Source organism: Lepidochelys olivacea (assembly GCF_965140295.1).
Source record: "Lepidochelys olivacea isolate rLepOli2 genome assembly, chromosome: 2".
In the NCBI taxonomy this organism is placed as follows: Eukaryota; Metazoa; Chordata; order Testudines; family Cheloniidae; genus Lepidochelys; species Lepidochelys olivacea.
Window position 1 is genome coordinate 44,636,837 of NC_140412.1, and position 21,690 is coordinate 44,658,526.

The following is a 21,690-nucleotide window of genomic DNA, read 5'->3' on the forward strand; positions in this document are numbered from 1 at the left end:
GAGGTATTTCCAGTAGCGATAAGGAGGTTTTAGTACTGTTATACAAGGCACTGGTGAGACCTCACCTGGAATACTGTGTGAAGTTCTGGTCTCCCATGTTTAAGAAGGATGAATTCAAACTGGAACAGGTACAGAGAAGGATGATCCGAGAAATTGAAAACTTGTCTTATGAAAGGAGACTCAAGGAGCTTGGCTTGTTTAGCCTAACTAAAAGAAGGTTGAGGGGAGTTATGATTGCTCTCTATAAATATATCAGAGGGATAAATACCAGAGAGGGAGAGGAATTATTTAAGCTCAGTACCAATGTGGACACAAGAACAAATGGATATAAACTGGCCACCGGGAAGTTTAGACTTGAAATTAGACAAAGGTTTCTAACCCTCAAAGGAGTGAAGTTTTGGAATAGCCTTCCAAGGGAAGCAGTGGGGGCAAAAGATCTATCTGGCTTTAAGATTAAACTCAATAAGTTTATGGAGGAGATGTCTGATGGGATAACATGGTTTTGGTAATTAAATATTCATGGTAAATAGGCCCAATGGCCTGTGATGGGATATTAGATGGGGTGGGATCTGAGTTACCGAAGAAAGAATTTTCTGTAGTATCTGGCTAGTGAATCTTGCCCATATGCTCAGGGTTCAGCTGATCGCCATATTTGGGGTCGGGAAGGAATTTTCCTCCAGGGCAGATTGGAAGAGGCCCTAGAGGTTTTTTGCCTTCCTCTGTAGCATGGGGCACGGGTCACTTGCTGGAGGATTCTCTGCTCCTTGAAGTCTTTAAACCACGATTTGAGGACTTCAACAGCTCAGACATAGGTGAGAGGTTTTTCGCAGGAGTGGTGGGTGAAATTCTGTGGCCTGCATTGTGCAGGAGGTCAGACTAGATGATCATAATGGTCCCTTCTGACCTAAATATCTATGAATCTATGAAATCAAAGAGACTATTCACGCATGAAAAGTTAATTCTTTTCAGGAGCCTAATTTTGGGAATACAAAGCATAATAATTTAACATTGAAAAAAGAAACACAAACAACATTTAATAGATTTTGCAGAAGAAATGACTTACAGTATCATTCCAGATTCCAGAAGACAGCCCGAGTCACAAAACCAAAAAACAAATATTTATTAAGCATAATCTATAGCCCAATAAAATCCATTGCCTCTTCTCATCTCCACTGAAGACCTGTTATCTGTCCCTCATTCTTCAAAACCTGTGAGAAGCTACTCAGAGGGACTATTCACAAGGCATGGAGTTAAGTATGTGCGTAAGGCATTTCACAATTGGGGCCTATGTCTTCAGAAAGCTCATTAGTAGGGTAAACTATGAAAGCTGGTGGAGCTTATTTAGCTTTGTTCCTAACGCATTTGTTACTAATGCATTTAAAAGTGGTTTCCCTCAGTCTCAAGAGAGAAGCAAGGTATACATTATGGTAATCGTATTAAAAAGATAAGTTTGCAAGCACAACATGCACAGCTTTAATTCTATACCTCTGCTTGGCGATAATCTTGAAGTTTGGAAAATTCATCTGCAAAATTTTTCAATCCAAGTTTTAAGCTTGGTGTCTCTGTAGCTGCATATGCATATATTTCATTTACTAGAAGGTCTGCTTTGTCTCGTAGTCTAGCAGTTTTACGTACATATGCAGCAAATATTTGGCACAATTCACCAAAATGTTTTTCCACATTTGAAACAGCCTCTCGTACTTGTCTAGTTTGATTGTCCCTAGAGACCAAGGAAAAATGAAAAACAAGAAAAAAACCCAACATGATTAAAATACATACAGATTAAATAGGTTTGACAGTACTGTCATCACTATACCATAAACAACATATTTCAAATTGGTCATTTTACTTCTGGGCAAAATGGAAATTTATTAGAGGAAAATTATACTTAATATTCTGATGTGGTGTTTGCTTATCTAAAAAAGACAAATAATAATAAATAACTGAAATTTATATTTCAGCCTAAGACTCACTAAACTGAATTTTAACAAGTAAAAATGCCATAACTGCAGACCCAAACCAGATACATCCACATACTTGAGAAAATCTTCATAAAACTCCTATGCAGTTAGGTGCTTTGGAAATCTCAGTAGCAATGTATCTGCATCTTTAGACACCTACATACATTTAAAAATCTGTCCCAGAGAAATTAAAGCCCCAATACTGCAGACACTTACACACAAGCTTAAATTTAAACATGAATGGTCTCACTTAAATTAGTTGCCCAAGATTGACAGGAAATCGGTGGAAGAACCAGGAACTGAACCCTGGCCTCCTGAGTCCTAGTCCAGGACCCTAACCACAAAACCACCCCAATCTCTTAAAATATAAAAAGTCCCCAATACATTAATGTGTGAATGTTAAACCATTATTAGAACTTACATGCAAGTCTCTGAATGTCTCTATCTATCATTGGGTAGTAGAACAAGTTATAGAATCATAGAATCATAGAATATCAGGGTTGGAAGGGACCCCAGAAGGTCATCTAGTCCAACCCCCTGCTCCAAGCAGGACCAATTCCCAGTTAAATCATCCCAGCCAGGGCTTTGTCAAGCCTGACCTTAAAAACCTCTAAGGAAGGAGATTCTACCACCTCCCTAGGTAACGCATTCCAGTGTTTCACCACCCTCTTAGTGAAAAAGTTTTTCCTAGTATCCAATCTAAACCTCCCCCACTGCAACTTGAATAGATTGATGGAAACACCTTTTTCATCTGTAGCTCTCAAAGCATTTTTCAAAGAATCCACGTATCCATATCCCCATTTTACAGATGGAAAAACTGGGGCACAAAGTGGTGAATTGATTTATCCTAATTCACAGACAGCAAGAATGTGACAGAGCTGGGAACAAAAGCCTGATTCACATCTCTCCTGATTCACAGTCTAGTGATCCTTCCTTGGAATGTACTCAAAAGTGCCAGTGTGCATTGGTTTTGAAAGTAAAGTTCTGTAACTACAGAAGTAAACAAAGGCTATCAGATTCAGGAACTCATTTTTTTCCCCTGAAGTCCTCAATACCAACTTCATAGTTAGGCTCATTTCAATTTTTCAAAGTGCAAGCTTAAAAAATTTGTTAGGCATAACAACAAATACTAAATACAAACAAAATGGATCTTTGCACCACTTACGTAAAGATCCATTTTTATTATCGTTTGAAGTAAAACCATTCAGTATTTTAGAAGTCTCAGTGACTTAAAGGACATAATCAAATTTTTTAAAAAAAACTTGCCTCACTTGTCTGAATTTTTTTAAACTTACAAACGTTATACCTAATTTACTATAACTGAAAGAATAAAGAGTGTTTCCCCTTGTTTTTTAACTTCATTCAATTGACAATACACAGCAACAAAGGAGAAAAAGTATTTTAAAACAGGAAAATATGAACATAAACCCCACAAAAATCAGCAGCGAGACACTGAGGCAGGCATAGTACCAGAAAACAACTTGACTTTTATGGGGTTCTGCGCAGGTATAGGGCTCTGCTCATGTCGATTGCAGGATCAGTTTTAATGGTTCTAACTTTCACAAGAGGTAAATAAAATCTAGCACAAAGAGTATGAATTATTTAAACAAAACAAAAAATAAAAAACCTAATTGTAAGAAATATTTATAATGCTATTTCCATCACAATAGCAAACAAATAAAGTTTTCATTATGCAATACCAACAACATAAAATGTTGCAGAGTAAAACTCTGGTGCATAAAATTTTATGTGAGCCTTTTGGTTAGGTGGGTTGGCAGGAGGAGGAGTATTTACAGAAATATGTGTCTGCCCAATGGAACTCAAATACTATGCTCCAGTAGAGCTTAGGAAGTCCTTGAAGCAGGTACCTTCTCTACCTAACCTCCTTAGAGTTCATAGGTATGGTCTTGTGAAACAGGGTGGATTGTCAAAAAAATGCAAGGTAAATTTTCACATATCAGCATCTTTGACTGAATGTATTAACTGTTAGGGTAAAATAATATATATGTAAATTACTTTCATTGGTTATATTTTGCTTTTTATATGAGTATGAATTTTAATACTAATACAAAGCTATGTATTTGATAAGAATTTTATTAATTAATTCAGAAACTCAAGCTAATGATGGGTTCTGAGTGGGACTTAAATTTCAACTTCCAACCAAACACCTGCATATTTTATACTTATTAATCTTCGTAAACCATTCCATAAATTGAAGTCAAGACTTAATCAGTTGGCATTAATATTTTGCTTGATACTTCAGTCTCCTCCTCCTCTCTGTTTAATAAGTGCCTTCAGTTGAGGGTCTCAGCTCTGCTGGTCCTACATATAGTAGCACTTCAGTGTTACTGGCAACATAATTCTACTGCTGCTGAAGTTCATATGATTCTCAATGGATTCATTCCATTGCTTGATGCCCACAACAATAACCTAATTCTGCAAATGTTAACTACCAATTGCAGAGTACGTAAGAAGTCCCATTGGCCCCAATAAAACTGCTCAAACACTGTGCTTGGTATGGTATGGTATGAAAGATCAGGCCCTATGTTATTAGCAACACAGGACAAGATCCTTAGCCTTGGAATTTGCTCACATCTCACTTATGTGGAGGAAAAAATTAACACCTCTTTCATTTGTGTGAGTAGCAATTCTGACAGCCTGAAATGATCCTGGCTTTTAATTTTGACCACTGTCACCAACCTTCCAAACCCAAAAAAATCAAAGGAAATTCAATACTTCAAGACCAGAGTATTGTCTCACAGTTTATATTTTCTTGACAAGACAGAGATGTGAAAATACATGCTCAAAATGAATGTGTGTATGTTATCCTAAGTCTTTTGGAAGAAAATACCACTGCAGAGGAAGATCAGTTTATGATACCTCAAAGTAAGCAGGCACAATTTGAGGTAGGGAGGTTGTTTTCTTTTAAAGACAAACACCAGGGGATAGTCTCCCAGCTTCCAATGCTTTTCTCAAGTCTGCTACCATCTAAATAAGGGATATTTCTCAAACTGAGTGAGAATATAAAAAAATCTCATTGAAAAGCCCATCATACAATCTTTCTTCCACAATTAACACTAATCGAAAGATAATCTCTAGTGAGGGGTCCCTCCCCTCTCCTATTGAACTGTGTGACCTTGTTTACATATAACCACCACCTCCCCACTTCAAATAATGAGAGGAAATTTAACTGGTCTGCCCAAACATTCAGCAACTTTGTGCCTACAGTTTCCCCATGTGAACAGCATTCAATTCTGACAGATACGAATTACATTTCCTTAAAGGAAGGTGTGAAAAGGTTAGTTTGTTTTTTAAAATGCTACTTAAAGGCAATAAAAGGACTGAGAGCACAAGGCTTGATTATATTAACAACTAGTCTTCATTTTATCCCAGCATACTAAACCCCTAGATACATTTTGTTGCCTAGACTTTATAGTGATGGGCACAGTATGAAATGGCTTAAAGCAGACAGATGGGATGAGCGGAACGAGACTGGTCATGTATGGGTGCAGGTTACTATACTTTTTTGTTGGAATAGATCCGGCTTTATTTTCACTTTGAACATCCTCTGTTGCCCTACCCAAACTATTGTATTTAGATTTTTAAAAGCTATTTTTGGCAAAACCCCTCTCCCCCCCCCCTTAAATTAAAACACAACATAAAGCCTGGACTCATCAACTTTAGACAAATATAAAACAGCTAATATGAAGATAATAAACCCAGCCCCCCCAAACCTCAGGGCACCCTGTCTCAAAAGCCTGCGGCCGATGGGTAACAAATCAGGACTGGGGAAGCCAAAGAGCCAACCTCTCCCTCCTTCCCCCTCCCGCAAGCCTAGCCACAAGTAACAGGGAGGGACTCTGCCCCCGCTCCCACCTCATTAGCAGGGGCTTCCGCCCCCTCTCCTCCCGCTAACGGGACGCCGTCCCCCTGCCCCCCTCCCGCGCCCCGATAGCGAGGGCTTTGTCTGCCCCCCTCCCGCTCCGCGCTCCAGCAGCCCAGACCTCTCGGCCAGACGCGGGCGGGGGAGGGGAGGGGAGGGGAGGGGAGCGCCATTCTAGGCACCCGGAGCAGGGGGCACCGCACTTACCTGGCGTCCAGCCCGCGGCCTAGCATCATGGTGGCGGCCGGGAGAGAAGGGGAGCCGCGGCGCACGCTCCGCTGACACCCAGTTCCCATGGACACCGAGCGCCGCCCACGGCCCGGGCTGCTGAGCCTGGCCCTCCCCCAACGCCTTCCCAGGCTTAGAGTCTGACTGAATGATGCCAAGACTCGTTGCCTCCCGGCAAGTCCTAACCGGCGATTCTGTGTCCTAATAATGCCAACTTCTACCCACCAGCCACACTAGGGCTGAGGACAAGGTAGCTCTGACATCCAGCTGGCACTACCATCCGGTATTCCTCCAGAGTACAGAGAGCATTTTGCCGCATTCCTGGGCCAGAGATATACAGCTATGGATCTGGTGTCTATTGATGATCGTCTAACCCTGAGTTTAGAAATCTTCTCCTCAAGAGGCCTCACATACACTCTTACCCAAAGCCCGTTGAAGTCAAAGACTGATTGGACGAGGATTTTTGAATCAGACCCATATACTGTATGTTGAACAACATGGGAGATGTGGCACCTTAGAGACTAACCAATTTATTAGAGCATAAGCATAAATTGGTTAGTCTCTAAGGTGCCACAAGTCCTCCTTTTCTTTTTGCAAATACAGACTAACACGGCTGTTACTCTGAAACATGGGAGATATGATCCTTGAGGGATGCTACCAGTCTTTCAGCAATGGCAAACAATTGCCCATCATCACAGACTGGAACCTCTTGTGTGCAAGCTTCAAGCACACAAACCAGGGCAGAATCTGGTAATCCAGAAATCATTTCAGCCACCACTGAAGTACAACCCCCTCTGGACTGGAATGTAGCAGCATTTCAGTAGTTAGCATAGACTGGATATATATGTAGGACATCACTGCAACATACAATCATCTTCATTTCAGTTAATGGAACAGGCGAAGGTGTGTTACTACAAACTGATCCACATGGGCACAGAGGTCCATCTGCAAGGATTAGCTTGCATCATCAGGTCTTATATAGTATTGGTCTGTTATGCATATATGTTGGTCTGACCACCTCTTTTGACCCAGCACATACTGTTTTTATGTTTTATAACTTTATAAGACTGTTCCTATTTCAAGTTGAATTATTTTTGTTGAAATTTGCAGAAGTTTTCTTACATACTCTCTTACATTATTTAAGTTTATTATTATTATTATTCTTCTGTTTGCAGATGTAGCTATGCTAGCAACCTCTCCATCTTTCTATCAAATTTGAGGCACATCAATCACAGTAGTATGTAGGTGCCCGACATTCTTAAAATGAGCATAAAAAATTTAATTCCAGGTGAACTCTGCTATTGCCATTCTAACTTCAACAACTTCTATGTTGGTTTTTAAACCCTCCCCCCAGCCCTCTTCCCTTTATTTTTGTTCATTTTTTCAGAAGAGGATCCTACAGTTCCCTTGCTTGAACCAGGGGTCTTGACCAGCTCTGTTTCTGTCTTTTTTTTCTCAAGATCAAGAGACAGGTTCTGGGAGCAACTATCTGTTAATGTAGCAGTTATCAGTTCCAGGTTCAGGGTAGTGATGGGGTCCCTGGGATGCAACGTGGACTGTGGGACTGTTGAGTCCTCTGTCCCACCAACTTGGGCTGCCTCTCATACTGTGATGCTGATGTCAAGCTACAAGCCTCTGGTAGGTACTGTACTTACACAGACATCCACAAGTAAGGACACAGCCAACTGAGTTACATGAATTACCTCCCAGCCACTCATGAACCAACAATAGAGAGGCTATATAATACATATATAATAATACTTCATAACTTCACGTACAATGATAGTACATACAGTCCAACAGAATATTAATGTTCAACGGATCAAGACTCTTCTAATGATACCTCACAAGGCATGCATTGTAAAAAAACATATAATTCACAGTAGTGAATATGGGGGCTCCAGGGTGCTACTTTAAGGTACAGAGTGTCACAAGGGTGTTTTAGTTAAAAACAAGCTCATTAGAAAAAAATAAGAACATAAGAATGGCCATATTGGGTCAGAACAAAGGTCCATCTAGCCCAGTATCCTGTCTTCTGACAGTGACCAATGAGGGAATGAACAGAGCAGGTAATCATCAAGTGATCCATCCCCTGTCGCCCATTCCCAGCTTCTGGCAAACAGAGGTTAGGGACACCATCCCTGCCCATCTCGGCTAATAGCCATTGATGGACCCATGCTCCATGAACTTATCTAGTTCTTTTTTGAACCGTGTTATAGTCTTGGCCTTCACAACATCCTCTGGCAAGGCGTTCCACAGATTGATTGCACTGTGTGAAAAAATACTTCCTTTTGTTTGTTTTAAACCTGCTGCCTATGGAAGTTTTGCCATGAAAGTAGGAATAGAATTTAACCCTAATGGAATATTTTATCTCTTTCCCCAGCAGTAGTATCAGGTTCCCAACAAACTGCTGTATCAGGACACTAACTTTGTAACATTAAATCAATATTTCCTGCAGTTGAAGTGCTGGCTTAAAATGGGATAATAACAAGGATATTGGTTTGTGATAACAGCTACCACTTGGTGGCATCCAGTACATACTTTATTTATCTTAAAACTGTGCCTTTGACTAGATTAGAAAATCTTGTAAACTCATGATTGGGCATTTTTTATGGATACTGAAAACTGCTAAACTTAAACTACTCTTGGTTATTTTGTTTAGGACTTGAAATACAGCAGTCTTCAAATATGTAAAAGGTTGTCATAAAGAGGATTGTGATCGGTTGTTCTCCATGTCTGCCGATGGTAGGGTAAAAAGTAATCAGCTTATTCTGCAGCAAAGGAAATTTAGGTTAGACAGTAGGAAAATCTTTATAACTATAAGCATAATTAATGGCATAGGTATCAAGACACTGGTCTCAAACCCAGGCCCACAGGGTTATTGGGAAACAGTCTTAGCTGTCATGCAATACCAAATTATTGAATTGCCATGGAATTCACAGATTTGGGTAAGCCAGCTTCTAGGGTTCCATGACCTGCTTCCTGATTGGCCAAATAGTCTTGACCCTGATTACCTGGTGACCATATATAAACTTCCTGCTTCCTTTCTGGCCTTGTTTGAGCAATAAGCCATTCTCTGCTGGTTGGTTCTTGGACCCTGTTTGACTTGGCCTTGCTATACATTCCCCTTGGATTGGATCTCCTGGCTATCGGACCTTTTGTGTGAACTCTGACCACTGATTTAGACTGCCCTTTGACCCGCCTGACCCTTGGGCATTACAGTTTGCTCCGGCCACCTGTGGCGTCTGCTTAAATAATCCTTGACACCATTTGGCCCTCCCCTCTTTAGTGTTGAAAGACATAGCCAATATGGCTCAATGGAGAGTCCTTGTTTTTGGTCAGTGATTACCAGAGTTCAGTCACTGATGGGCTGGTCTCAGAGCTAACCCTTAGGCCTAGTGTGGGGACAGTGTTGCGGTGAAAACAGTGCAGATGCTGCATTAGCTGTGAGGTTCCCTGCTACACAATGAAATCACTAAGAGCTGGGCTAAGCCATGGAACTTCAGAACACCACGTTACAGAAGTGGCAGTGAGTGGCAGAGAAAACAGCAGCAGCAAGCACCCAGCTGTGGCAGCAGAGACAATAGCAGAGATAACAGCAGCAGACATAAGCAGTCACAGAGCTATACAGCAGCAGCGGAGTCATGGCTTGACGCCCCCTCCTTTTCAGGGGTGGCAGGTGAACCCACATGAATGCCCCCCTCTGAATTCTGAGCCTTAGCTGATCAAAGACAACCAACCAGCTGTGAATAGGATGCAGTGGAGGGAAAAGGGAATGGCATGTCAAAGGGACATTTGTTCATTGGACTTTCACACTTCAAATGGGAAATTGAGGCAAAGGACACTGCCCAACATATTGTCGGGTGGGTGTTTACTTATGGTTACATAGTTTTGAATGTGGTCATGGTGTTTTGTCAGATTAATGCTGGATTCCCTTTCCCTTCTAATAAAAGCTTTCTTTTGTTATACACAGACTCAGTGCTTGTGAGAAGGGATATATTGCCTCTTGGAAGTGCCCAGGGTGGGGTTTAGTTTTCCCAGATTACTGAATGCGGGCTTGCACCAGTTCTGTTTTGAATTGTTAAGAGGAACCCCTAGGTATTGAACCTAGCCCTTTGTTGCTTGCCTCCACTTTCCAGAAGGCTTACATAAGCATCAAGCTGGAGTCAGTCTAGCTAAGATAAGCAGGAACAAATTGGTAGGGACAATGGACAAGATAAACCTGGAATGTAGAGACCAGGTTATACATGGACAGAGTATGCTACATAAGGATTGGTTCCTGAAAAGTAACCAAGCCAATCATGAAGCACATATTGCAGTGTATAGTTAGGAATGCAGATGTTACTAAAGATGTATAGAAGGAAGAGTTTTGCTCTGTGACTTTGGATTTGTGATGGCAAAATAATTTGTGGTTTTTACTGTGGCAGCATGGGCCATGTGGCTTCTGTTTACCCAGACCAGGCCCTGAACTGAGTGGCTTTGGGGAAATGCCCCTGCCTAGCCTTGCTAATGGGGGTTGAGCTTGGATAACATAGAAAACCCCACTCGGCAAGTCCTTCCAGGCATCCTCCCCACCTCCTCAAGATCATCCCTTCATCTATAGCTGCAGCTACAACTCTGACTTTAGGGCTCCAGACAGGTTTTTTCCCTCCAGTGGGCTTTGACTCTGGGGAAGAGAATAATTTCATGGATGCCACAGTAGCCCAAGTACGATCTGGTTGAGACAGTTGATGGCCACCTCTGGTCCTATGAATCAGGAAACTCCAGCTCTGGAAGCAGTAATTGAGAAACACCATGAATTCTTTCAGTTCAGCTTAATCCAGTCCCCACACTCTCCTAGGATACTTGGAATCCCTGGCTGGCCAAGCATGACCCAAGTATCACCTGGCAATGATACATAGTGATATTTAGCTCAGAGTACTGCCAAACCAACTGCCTTTTGGCTCCTAGACCAGGGTTCCTGGGATTCCCAGCCAGGCACCACACCTGGGTTTTGCCCAGAAGTTCCTAACCTCTGATACCAAATCCTCAGCTGAAACTACACAGAGAGACTGACTCCTTTCATCATTATGAGCATACTTGTCCCCCCAGGAAAACCCTTGTCTGGAAGCTTTTTGCCTATGCCACGATGTCCTTTGCGTGAGCCCTTTCAGTCAGGTAAAAGCCAAACATGTTGATCATTCTTGTGGCCAAAACTACGGTCTGATGTTCAGGCTTATTTCGGATCATGTGACACCTGCACCCATATGAAGTGACCTCAGACTAAATCTTTTGGAATGCTAATACATGTTGAGACCTCTGCAAGGTCCTCAGCCCAGGTCACCACAGGCCTCATTGTCTAACTCCCTAAATCCAAGGATTTCTGTACCATCTTGACAGTGATGGACCATCTTACAAAGATGGCACTTTTTATCCCCTGCACATAACTCACCCTCCTGAGGACACCACCTGCTTCCTCATCTCCCATGATTTCTGCATCCACATCCTCTCAGACCACACCACTTCAAAGAGGGTAACCCAGTTTGTGTCATGGTTCAGAAGGAGGTGTTGCACTTACTAGAACAGTGTCTTCATACATCTACTGAACTCCCTATCATCCACGAACATGGCCAACCAGAAAGGATGAACCAAGTACTAGAACAGTAACTAGGGTGCTTCACAAATTTCCACCAAGATGACAGATTCCATGTGTGGAATTTGCATATAATAGTGAGGACCTCTAGATGAACCCATTTTTTGGCTATCTATGATTTTCACCTGTTTTCATCCTCCACTGCCCACAGCACCCACTGTTCCTGCAGCAGTGGACATGGTATACCACAAATCCAAGGGGAGCTAAAGTGACATCTTGATGTAGCCAAGGCAACACAAGCATCATGCTGACTGCCACCAACAGCAAAGTCCCACTTTTTTGCTGTGGGACAGAAGCTGGAGCTATTGGTCACACACCTTAAGATAGGCTGACCCATCTGCAAGCTAGACCACCAGTATGTGGGTCCTTACCAAATCTGCAGAAAAATCAATCCATGAACCTTCAAGCTTTGGCTTCCCTGATCCCCGAAGCTGCATTCCGTATTTATGCTTTCCTCCTGAAATCATTGTCTGACAATTCCTTCCCTAACAAAACACAACTCTACCCCTGCCCCCACCTCCAGTTCAGATTCAAAGGCAAGAAAAAGTATTTTGTCCACAGATTATAGATTCCCAGATATGATGAAGGAAGCTGTGGTAGCTCCATTGATTGGGAAGGCTACGGGGCCAAGGAGCAGACCTGGGAACCAGCTCACCTTGTACATGCCCCTGAAAAAGTCAGTGCCTTCCACAGGGCACGCCCAGCTAAATCCAGATCTCTGGCATACTAAGGTAACTGCGAGGGAGGGAGGGATAGAGGTGATGTCAGGACCCTGGTGTAATGGGGTCCACTCACCATTGGGGCACTTCCTTGTGGCTCCTTGAGGCTGAGAATTAGGTCCTTTCAGGTCTGACACCTCCCTTCCAACAACTGTTTGCACTGCATCCTCCTACCCCTTACTCTCTGGGATTCACAGTGCTTCTTCTTTGTGACTCAGCCCTCCATCCAGGTCACTGTATATTCCTCCCCATCCGGGGGATCAAAGTTTCACTAGATCAGCTGTCCACATGCCATTCCAGATGGTCTTCTGCTCCAAGGTCAGGTCCTATGCCACTTACATTGATGTAAACCAGGCAGTAATTCCAGTGAAGTCAATTGAAGAAAAAATTGTATAAAACTGATGTATGAGGAGAACGAGCCTCCCCTGTTTACTGGCAATTGATGCCATGCTCACCTGCAATCAAGCTTTTAAAGTGAGTGACTAGTCAATAGCTGGGTAACTGATTTACAGAACCAGTATTTGCAAGCATTACTGGAATTTTTGATTCAACTTTTCAAAGGAAGCACTATACAGAATGGCTCTGGAAGGTATGGAACATTAGCATTGCTACTAACACTGTGATTAGTATTAGAGAGGGTAGGAGAAAACACGTTCCAGGTATAGAATGAGGAGTCTGGTGGCACCTTAAAGGCTAACAGATTTATTTGCCCAAATAAATCTGTTAGTCTCTAAGGTGCCACCAGACTCCTTGTTGTTTTTGTGGATACAGACTAACACGGCTACCTCTCTGATACTAGGTTCCAGGTATGGTGACCAAAAAATTGCAAATGGCACAATAGCTTTCTTGAGTTCTCAGGAGTAAAAAAAACTTTGGATTTAAGGCTGCAATAGCACTCTCAGCATGGCCACCCTGTGTGATTGTTTTATGAATGGATATGAGCCAAGATTTTTCCAAAGTGGCTGTTGAATTTGAATGCTTCAGATTTTTGTTGCCCAAATTCAGACAACCTAAAGAGGCATGATTTTTCAGAAGGTGGGTCCCCAGCACATCCTGAAATTCAGGTTGGGCATACAAAAATGTAGGCATCCCAAATCACTAGTTTCTTTTGGAATATTTGGCTACCAAATCTATTATTCACTACATGATCAAGTAACTCAGATAATACAGAGATCAGCATGGTCTAAAGGCTTAGATAAATAGCAACTGGCAGTTTGCCACGTGCTGGGTACTGGGACAATGTTTGTATTCTTGAAAATTTCAGCTGCAACTTTTCAATTTGTGTTGATAGCATGATAATAAACACTTCCCTTAGGAAAAATCTATATATCATTGCCACTTGGAAGCTAGGACACTGGAGTGGGGCTCAGAAGACCTGGGTTCTAGTCCTGGCTCCATCATTGGACTGCTGGGTGACCTTGGGCAAGTGACTTCCTCTCTCTGCTTCAGTTTCCCCATCATTAAAATGAGAATAGTGATACTGACCTCTGTAAAAGTGCTTTAAAATCTACTGCTGAAAAGTGCTATATTAGAGGTAGGTGGTATTAATAATATTAATGATTGCAAGATAATTAAGATTACATCAGGGCTTTTATTTTAAGCACCCATTTTCACACCCAAATCTCCCTTTAACTTTAGCCCAGAGATGATGGGGAATTGTTTTTAAATTTGAAGAAAATCCCAGTAGCCATTCTTGGGTCTTTGGAAAGTTGGCAAGAATCAGATACTTTTCCAGCATTTTATTTTTTCTCATTAATCACTTAAAAACTGAACAAAATCCCTCCAAACCTGATATACAATTAGTCTTTACTGGGGAGTAGGTCCCTAATCAGGTTTGGGCAGGTGAATAAAACATCAAAAAGTTACATGGGATTGAAAAATCACTTCTAGTTCTGAGCATGCTGAGTTAACACCTGTTAATTTTAGCAGAGCCTAACAAAGCCCTCTTCTTTTTTGTGTTGTCACAGTGCACCTAGGTGGCATGACATGCCCAGGAGCTGTAGCGAATAAAAGTGTTCAGAGTAGCAGCCGCGTTAGTCTGTATCCGCAAAAAGAAAAGGAGTACTTGTGGCACCTTAGAGAGTGAGCTGTAGCTCATGAAAGCTTATGCTTAAATAAATTTGTTAATCTCTAAGGTGCCACAAGTACTCCTTTTCTTTTAATAAAAGTGTGTGGTTTAAAAAAATAAAGACCACTTGGTGCTAAGAAAAGGCTAATATTCACTGAAAAACAAGCCCCTTTCACAAAAAAATGTCCCTAAGCAAAATTTTTCTTGGAAGTTGTCTAACTTTTGACTTTGCAATGAAGTGTACAGTTTTAATTATGAGTAATTTTTTAAAATTTATTTTGGGTTTTTGTGGACCCTCTCTGCAATGAGGGGAACATGCATGGCTTTGGGATGTAAAATGGCATCAAATACCAGCAAATAATCTAGAAATTAGACAAAAAGAACAAGGAGTCTGGTGGCACCTTAAAGACTAACAGATTTATTTGGGCATAAGCTTTAGTGGGTAAAACACCACTTCTTCAGATGCACCCACAAAAGCTTATGCCCAAATAAATCTGTTAGTCTTTAAGGTGCTACCAGACTCCTTGTTGTTTTTGTGGATACAGACTAACACGGCTATCCCCTGATACTAGAAATTAGACAGTCACACTTGTCACTGCAGCAAGAGCTTTTGAATAAACTCAACAGGGAACAAATAGAATCAAAAATTAAATCCCACCTCTATGTAATCTCTTACTGCCATTACCCCCTGTTCGTCCTCTTTCTCCCTTCACCCTTCTAACCAATTAACTTCTGCAAATGTATTTTAAAGAGGTAGCAACATATTTTTTCACACTGGGTCAAATTTTTCCCTTTAATTACACCTTGCAACCCTGCTGTGGTCACTGGGTTTACACAGGTGTAACTAAGGTAAAAAGATTGCTTATTGTTCCCAGGAGAAATAATGAAGGAGGTACCACAAGAACTGACACCACAATATCAAGATTAACCATTTATGTAACCTGATTCATGGAAGTAGATTTGTGTGCAATAATTCCAATAGTGACACAAAGTAACATGATCTGCTGTAGGTTACCAGATTACCATGAATATGTTACCAAAATACTGTGAACCTGAAATTGTGGGATAATCCACATTTTATCACATCTATATGCTTCTTCCTCTTCTAGGTCCCGATCTAACACCTGGTGAAGTCAAAGGAAAGTAGCAGTGGATGAACTTCACAAGTTAGTTTCTTTAACTTAAAAGTTTTATATATTGCATTATAACTCTTACTATTTATCCAGAATACTTAAAAACAAGGAACATTTCCATATTGTTTTGCATTGTCATATGTATTTTCACTTAAACTCAGATGGCTGGCTAAAAATGGCAAGAGTGTTGTATAAAAGTAGAGTATATGCAGTAATCTACTTCTAGAGGGCAGCAAATGACTGCTTTTCAGCAACATGAGAAAATACAAAATTCAGATAATGCATTGCTAGCAACCCAATGATCCAATCCAGCTCCCATTGTAGTGAGTGGGAATCTTCCCATTTTCTTCAATGGGAACAGGATCAGGCCTCCACTGCTTCCTTCCCCCCACCCCCTCATTTATATTTTAAGTGAATAAGTGCTGCGTATCAAATAAATTAGACCCCTATTATCAATCTTTTCCTTGTTGTTTGAAAGGAGTGAAATGAACTATGGATACAAACATCATGTTTCCTATTAACATTTTGAGGACACAATTCAGTTATAGAAAAGAGTACATGACATAATTGTACTAGTATTTATCTAAATATCAGGTCAATAGTTTTCTTTTTTTATTTTGTTGTGGCATTTAACGAATGTGAGTGACTTTTTCTTTCTGCCCACACATTGTGACTAAGGACCAGAGTAGGAGAAGTGGGGGTGCCCTCTCTAATGGAACTAAATGCAGATAACTTCACAAATAGGGTTTAATGCAACCAAAAGGGAGAGAGAAGAGAAACAAAAGATCTACTTATAATACATTAAATTTAATTTATATATAGGTATTTCTATAGCCCTCTTCACTAAAGCATCTGAATATCCACTGTTCTTAAAAATGTACTCAGTCTGTGAACTTTTCAGGGGCAAGTTTACAAAGTTTTGTGGTGCTGGGAATGCAGATTTAGGGGTGACCTTGGTATCTTTGAACTAATTTTTAATGGAAATTAAAGTGCGAGTTGTAAGAATTACACAACTCTTCAATATCAGCAATCCACTAATGAGCCAATAAGTGGTATCTACAGTAATCTCAGTGGACAGTGCAGGTTTGCCTTGATTGTAATAAGGTGACTCCATGTCAGCGAGCAGAAGTAAGGAGAGGATGCTATGTATATAAAATTAAGAATATAAAATGGCCCAGAGTGACAAGAATCTCTCTTATACCACACACACACACAGACACACAGTGGTGATATGCATGTGATAAAGCTGTGGAGCGATGTGGTAAACTATAAAGCCATGACTACCTGCTCTGCTCTCTGCTCACTAATCCATCTGACTAACATTCTAATCCCCTAAGCAACTTCAAATAGCACTCATTAATTTTTTTTAAGCAACCTGTTAGGAAAATGTTTTCTCCTTACCTCCTCAAATGTGGAATTTATTCTCAAAATTATACCTGCTTGAGGTCCAGAATAGGCAAGATTCATGCCTGGACCAATAACAGCTTCACGATAGGTACAGGTCTTGATTCTCAGGGTATGTTTACACTGGAGCTATAGGGTATACTTTCCAGCTCAAGTAGGCATATCCATGCTAACTCTGATCAAGCTAGCATGCTAAAAATAGAAATGCAGCAGTGAGAGCATGTGTGCAGGATGGGCTAACTTCCCTGAGCACATGCCTGCATGATTGTACTTGAAGCAGCTAGTCCCTCCTGCTGCTTGCACTGCTGCAGGTATGCTTTGATTTTTAGCATAAGCGCTTGATCAGAGCTAGCATGGGTATGTCTATTTAAGCTGGAAATTGCATCCTCCAGCTCCAGTGTGTACATACCTTCAGTCATTCTATTCCTTTGCTTGGGACAGACTTTAAAACCACCTTTGTGCTCCGCATATTCTGGGGCTATGTAGGGAACAACCTGGTCCCTGGTGTATGTTAGAGAAACTTCAGGGCTGCTCTATTATATACTTTGCTTCTCAAGGCCCCGTGAGCCCTGGGAAACAGAGCATAGTGCATCCTAGTTATACCAAATCTCAATCTTGACTTTATGTTAGGGTCTAGGAGCAGTATATTCCTCTTATACTATCATTACGCCAGTTGGGGAGGCACACGGGGCATTCTGAAGGGGCTGTTTTTTCCAACTGCAGCCAGAGTATCATAAAGAGCCTTTAGTGTCACTGAGAATCATGCCTTGAATGTCATACCTTTAAAGTTATCTCAGCCATACAGGGCTCAAAATTGGAGTGTTAGACTTCTCCCCTTGCCCACATTATATCATTCAGCTCTGGAATGTTCCAATATATAACATCTTTGTGTATTGAAAAGGTATTTTAGATATAAGCAACGTTTGGATGATCCATCCCCTGACAGCTCGTGATGAGCTGGGGAGGGAAAAAGGCTTCAGGACCAGACTGTATTTACATGAACACACCCCTTTGCTTAGGTATGAGCAGACAGAGCTGTATTGCCAAAGTGATCAATTTTTGGTTGGTGTTTTGCTCATGGTCAGATGTGTTTGAATCATGATTGTGACATTTTTCCAAATTAATGCTATGTTCCTTTCCCCTTTTTATTAAAATTTTTCTTTGCTATACACAGACTCAGTGTTCTGAGTGGGGAAGTATTGCCTCTGAGACGTACCCATGGGTGGTTTTTAATGTTCCCAGGTTACTGGGTGGGGTCTCACGCCGGTTCAGTATTATATTATTAAGAGGGACCCCTGGATATTGAACCCAGCCCTTGTTGCTGCTGACTTCAGTTGGCGGAAGGATTACATGGGTCATGTTTACAGGTTTTTGTAATACCCTTTAAACCCTGTGCAATTGGAGTTGTGGGGACAATTCATCCCTGAGCCCAGGATAATGAGCAATGGGAGTAGGATGGTTTATGCCTCCCCTATCCTGGGGATGCTGGGGACCACTTTGTTCTCAAGTGCAGGCTAGAACAGCAATCATACTTTCTCTCAGCATTTGCCCATTTCTCTGGTGAATATCACTTGGGATGCAATGGCTAGGCTGGTGCAAAGAAGGAGTCATTTCAATCACACTTTCTGAAATATCGTTGAAAACGTCTCAGATCTCAATCTGTTTTCAGTGCTGCATCGGGGGTTCTGTGGCTGAAAAACCACTGTCAGCAATGGTTCACTGTCCTAATATAGGTTTCAGAGTAGCAGCCGTGTTAGTCTGTATTCACAAAAAGAAAAGGAGTACTTGTGGCACCTTAGAGACTAACCAATTTATTTGAGCATAAGCTTTCGTGAGCTACAGCTCACTTCATCGGATGCTTATGCTCACGAAAGCTTATGCTCAAATAAATTGGTTAGTCTCTAATGTGCCACAAGTACTCCTTTTCTTTTTGTCCTAATATAGATAAGGCAAAAGAACAACTTTGCCCCACAGTTTCAAATCTTCTTTTCATTAGGTAGTGAATAAAACAGTGTAGAAAAAATAAGCTTTTGTTGTCTACATCTAAAATTCACAAAGTCCACATAGAATAGTCTATGTAACTTTTGTGTCAGAAAAAAATCACACTAAGGCATCCAGAAAAGTCAAGTTATGTTGACTAGCTGTGATATCTTTGAGGTGTATTACCTAGGGAACTACTGTAAAAAGTTTGGTGTCCATAGGAAGAGGTATACTTTTCTTATGTCCCAAGCTGTTGGTTTTATTTTTGATAAGTTTTATATATTAGTGAAAATGATGAGGGGTGCAATGTTGTAGCTGTTGTATCTATTTGTTGGTCCTGTTTCTAAGAATGATAGTACATTTCTGATTTGTGTAACTTTGCACAAATGTTGCCATACACAGTATTGTAGTTTAGACTATTGACTACACTATTACTTGGCTGACATAAGGTACTTTACAGCTCAGGCCACAGAAGTGTTCCACAGTCCTGCAGCAGAATTGAGTATGGTTGTGTGGCTTTCAATTTTAATTATACTTAATAGTTATTACAGGTACAATTAAAATGTTTAGAACTTTCCATACTTAAGAGTGGTTCTTTTCTGAAAAGTGACTATTTTGAAATCATAGCATCATACTCAGCAAATAAGTTCCTGGTGTTTATTGCATCATATCAAATTAATGTACAGACAAGAATAAGTTTTACTACCTTCTACTACAATTACAGTACAGAACCAACATAGCTTTCAAAGATTGAGCTGGATTCTTTCTGGCTTGGAAATCATCCACTGAATGTTAAGTTTCAAAAGGGGCTAGTAAAATATGGATTTTTCTCAAACAACCAATCCAAGGCTTGCGTGCCACCCATTCTCATTGTCCAAATTCTCTACAGACACATGTTTTCTCCCTGTCCCCTCCGCTGGTTTCCTCCCCAAGGTGCTCTTGCTCCAGCTCCTCTGCGCCCACACCAAACATTTTAGATAGACTGTCTGCTTACTATTCTGCTGTTTTCACAGTAAATATCCCCATAAAATACAAACACATTATATTATCACAGAGAGAGCTTGTAGCAAGCAGCATGAGTTATCAAATCTTTACTGCCACAGGAGTACAAAAATTTGGACTAGAAATGTCAATGATGGGGTGTTCAGTGGGGCCAATGATGTCAGCACATTTCCTCAAATTACCCAGGCAAGCATAAAGTGGCTACATAGAAACCCTAACATTTTTTTCTTTATTGGTGTGTGCACACTGTAATCCTTCCAGTTTGTACATCTACACATGCACATTAAGAAAATGTACAGTTTTTATAAATACATTCTCAGCGTGGGTCCGTCAAAGACTTAGTGGGTGCCATACACTATCCTGAATAAAACTTGACAGATTGAGACCATTTTGACAGATCAGTAGTTTGGTCTCTAGTTCTGAGCACAAAAAACCCACCTCGAAACTCTTTGAAAAATGGCTATTTGTGTGATGCTCCGTGCCATAACTTTCTCCCTTGCTTCTAGCTGCATCCCTCGTGATGATGGCTGGGGGCAGGGGTGATACAGGAGGCTTTAGGACAGCCCTATGCCACTACAAGATTTGGCATACATCAGTGGAATCCTCAGGAGCTAGGATCCAATTAGTCTGTTTTGCTTCAGTGCCTTGGAAGGTGTTATATAGGGAATTTGGCTTCATTCTAGGCATACAAGCAGAGAAAGCATCTGGCAGTGACACTTTCATCAGAGGTGGAGCATGTTAGAAGGAAGGGGTAATGGAAAGGTCATTGCTTGATCTGGAGCAGTGCCCCTCCCCCAATAGTACTGGAGATCCACTTTGACTACACTCCTACTCACAATAAGGTTCCAAATAATTGAGGAGACATGTATTGTTATGTAGTTAATAAAAATATTTTAGTGCCCAAGTCACACATTGTGTGTGGAAACTGGTTGTGTGTTGAAAACGTCTCAGATCTCAATCTGTTTTCAGTGCTGCATCGGGGGTTCTGTGGCTGAAAAACCACTGTCAGCAATGGTTCACTGTCCTAATATAGGTTTCAGAGCCACAAGTACTCCTTTTCTTTTTGGGTAAAGAGAGTTAGGTATTGGCTTACTGGTGGCATGCCATTCCAAAAAACCAGTAATACATTGAGACAGTTATGGAGGGGTTTTGCATGTAGGGCTGGGGAGGTAATCATTCTTCTTCATAGAGATTTGGTAAAGAGAAGGTGAGGCTACACTTTGATTTCTAGAGCTGCACACTATCAAAAAGTCAGCTAAATTATGTTCTACCCACTTGTCAAGTGAATGGGGATTCTGAAAGTGGAGCTTATGCGGGATTGTCCTTAGAGAAGAGCTAAGCAGAAGGCTCACTCATCTGATCCTGAATTTCTTATTCCAGCAAAACTCACATTAATTTCAGTTCGCATGAACTTGCTGCCCCCTCATCCTCAGATCCTGAACTTCTCTCCTCCAGCATAGAGACTGTGGATTTTAAGAAAGCTCTAGGGCAACATTAGCCCCACAGATCTCCTGTTCAGGGTGAGACAAGCTTGGAGATGAGGTATTGGACCCATTCTCCTTAAAAATACTAAGTTTCCCCTTGGAAGGGAGGGAGACCTCTGAGAGGGGGACTACCCCTTTGATTGCCATTAAGGCCGACTCCACTCCCTAGCTTGCAGCTCCATTTTGGCATGTAGGC

The 21,690-nt window shown here is 41.2% G+C and overlaps 2 protein-coding genes across 2 annotated transcripts in view; both read right to left on the reverse strand.

Moving 5' to 3' along the window:
- CIBAR1 (CBY1 interacting BAR domain containing 1) overlaps positions 1-6,209 on the reverse strand; it is a 38,049-nt gene extending 31,840 nt beyond the window's left edge. Inside the window, 2 exon segments of the mRNA XM_084619257.1 lie at positions 1,486-1,720; positions 6,052-6,209. Of these exon segments, the coding sequence (XP_084475383.1) occupies positions 1,486-1,720; positions 6,052-6,140 (324 nt within the window). The 5' untranslated portion in view covers positions 6,141-6,209.
- PDP1 (pyruvate dehydrogenase phosphatase catalytic subunit 1) overlaps positions 1-21,690 on the reverse strand; it is a 669,997-nt gene that overhangs the window by 245,560 nt on the left and 402,747 nt on the right. The gene's annotated exons all lie outside the window — the stretch shown is intronic.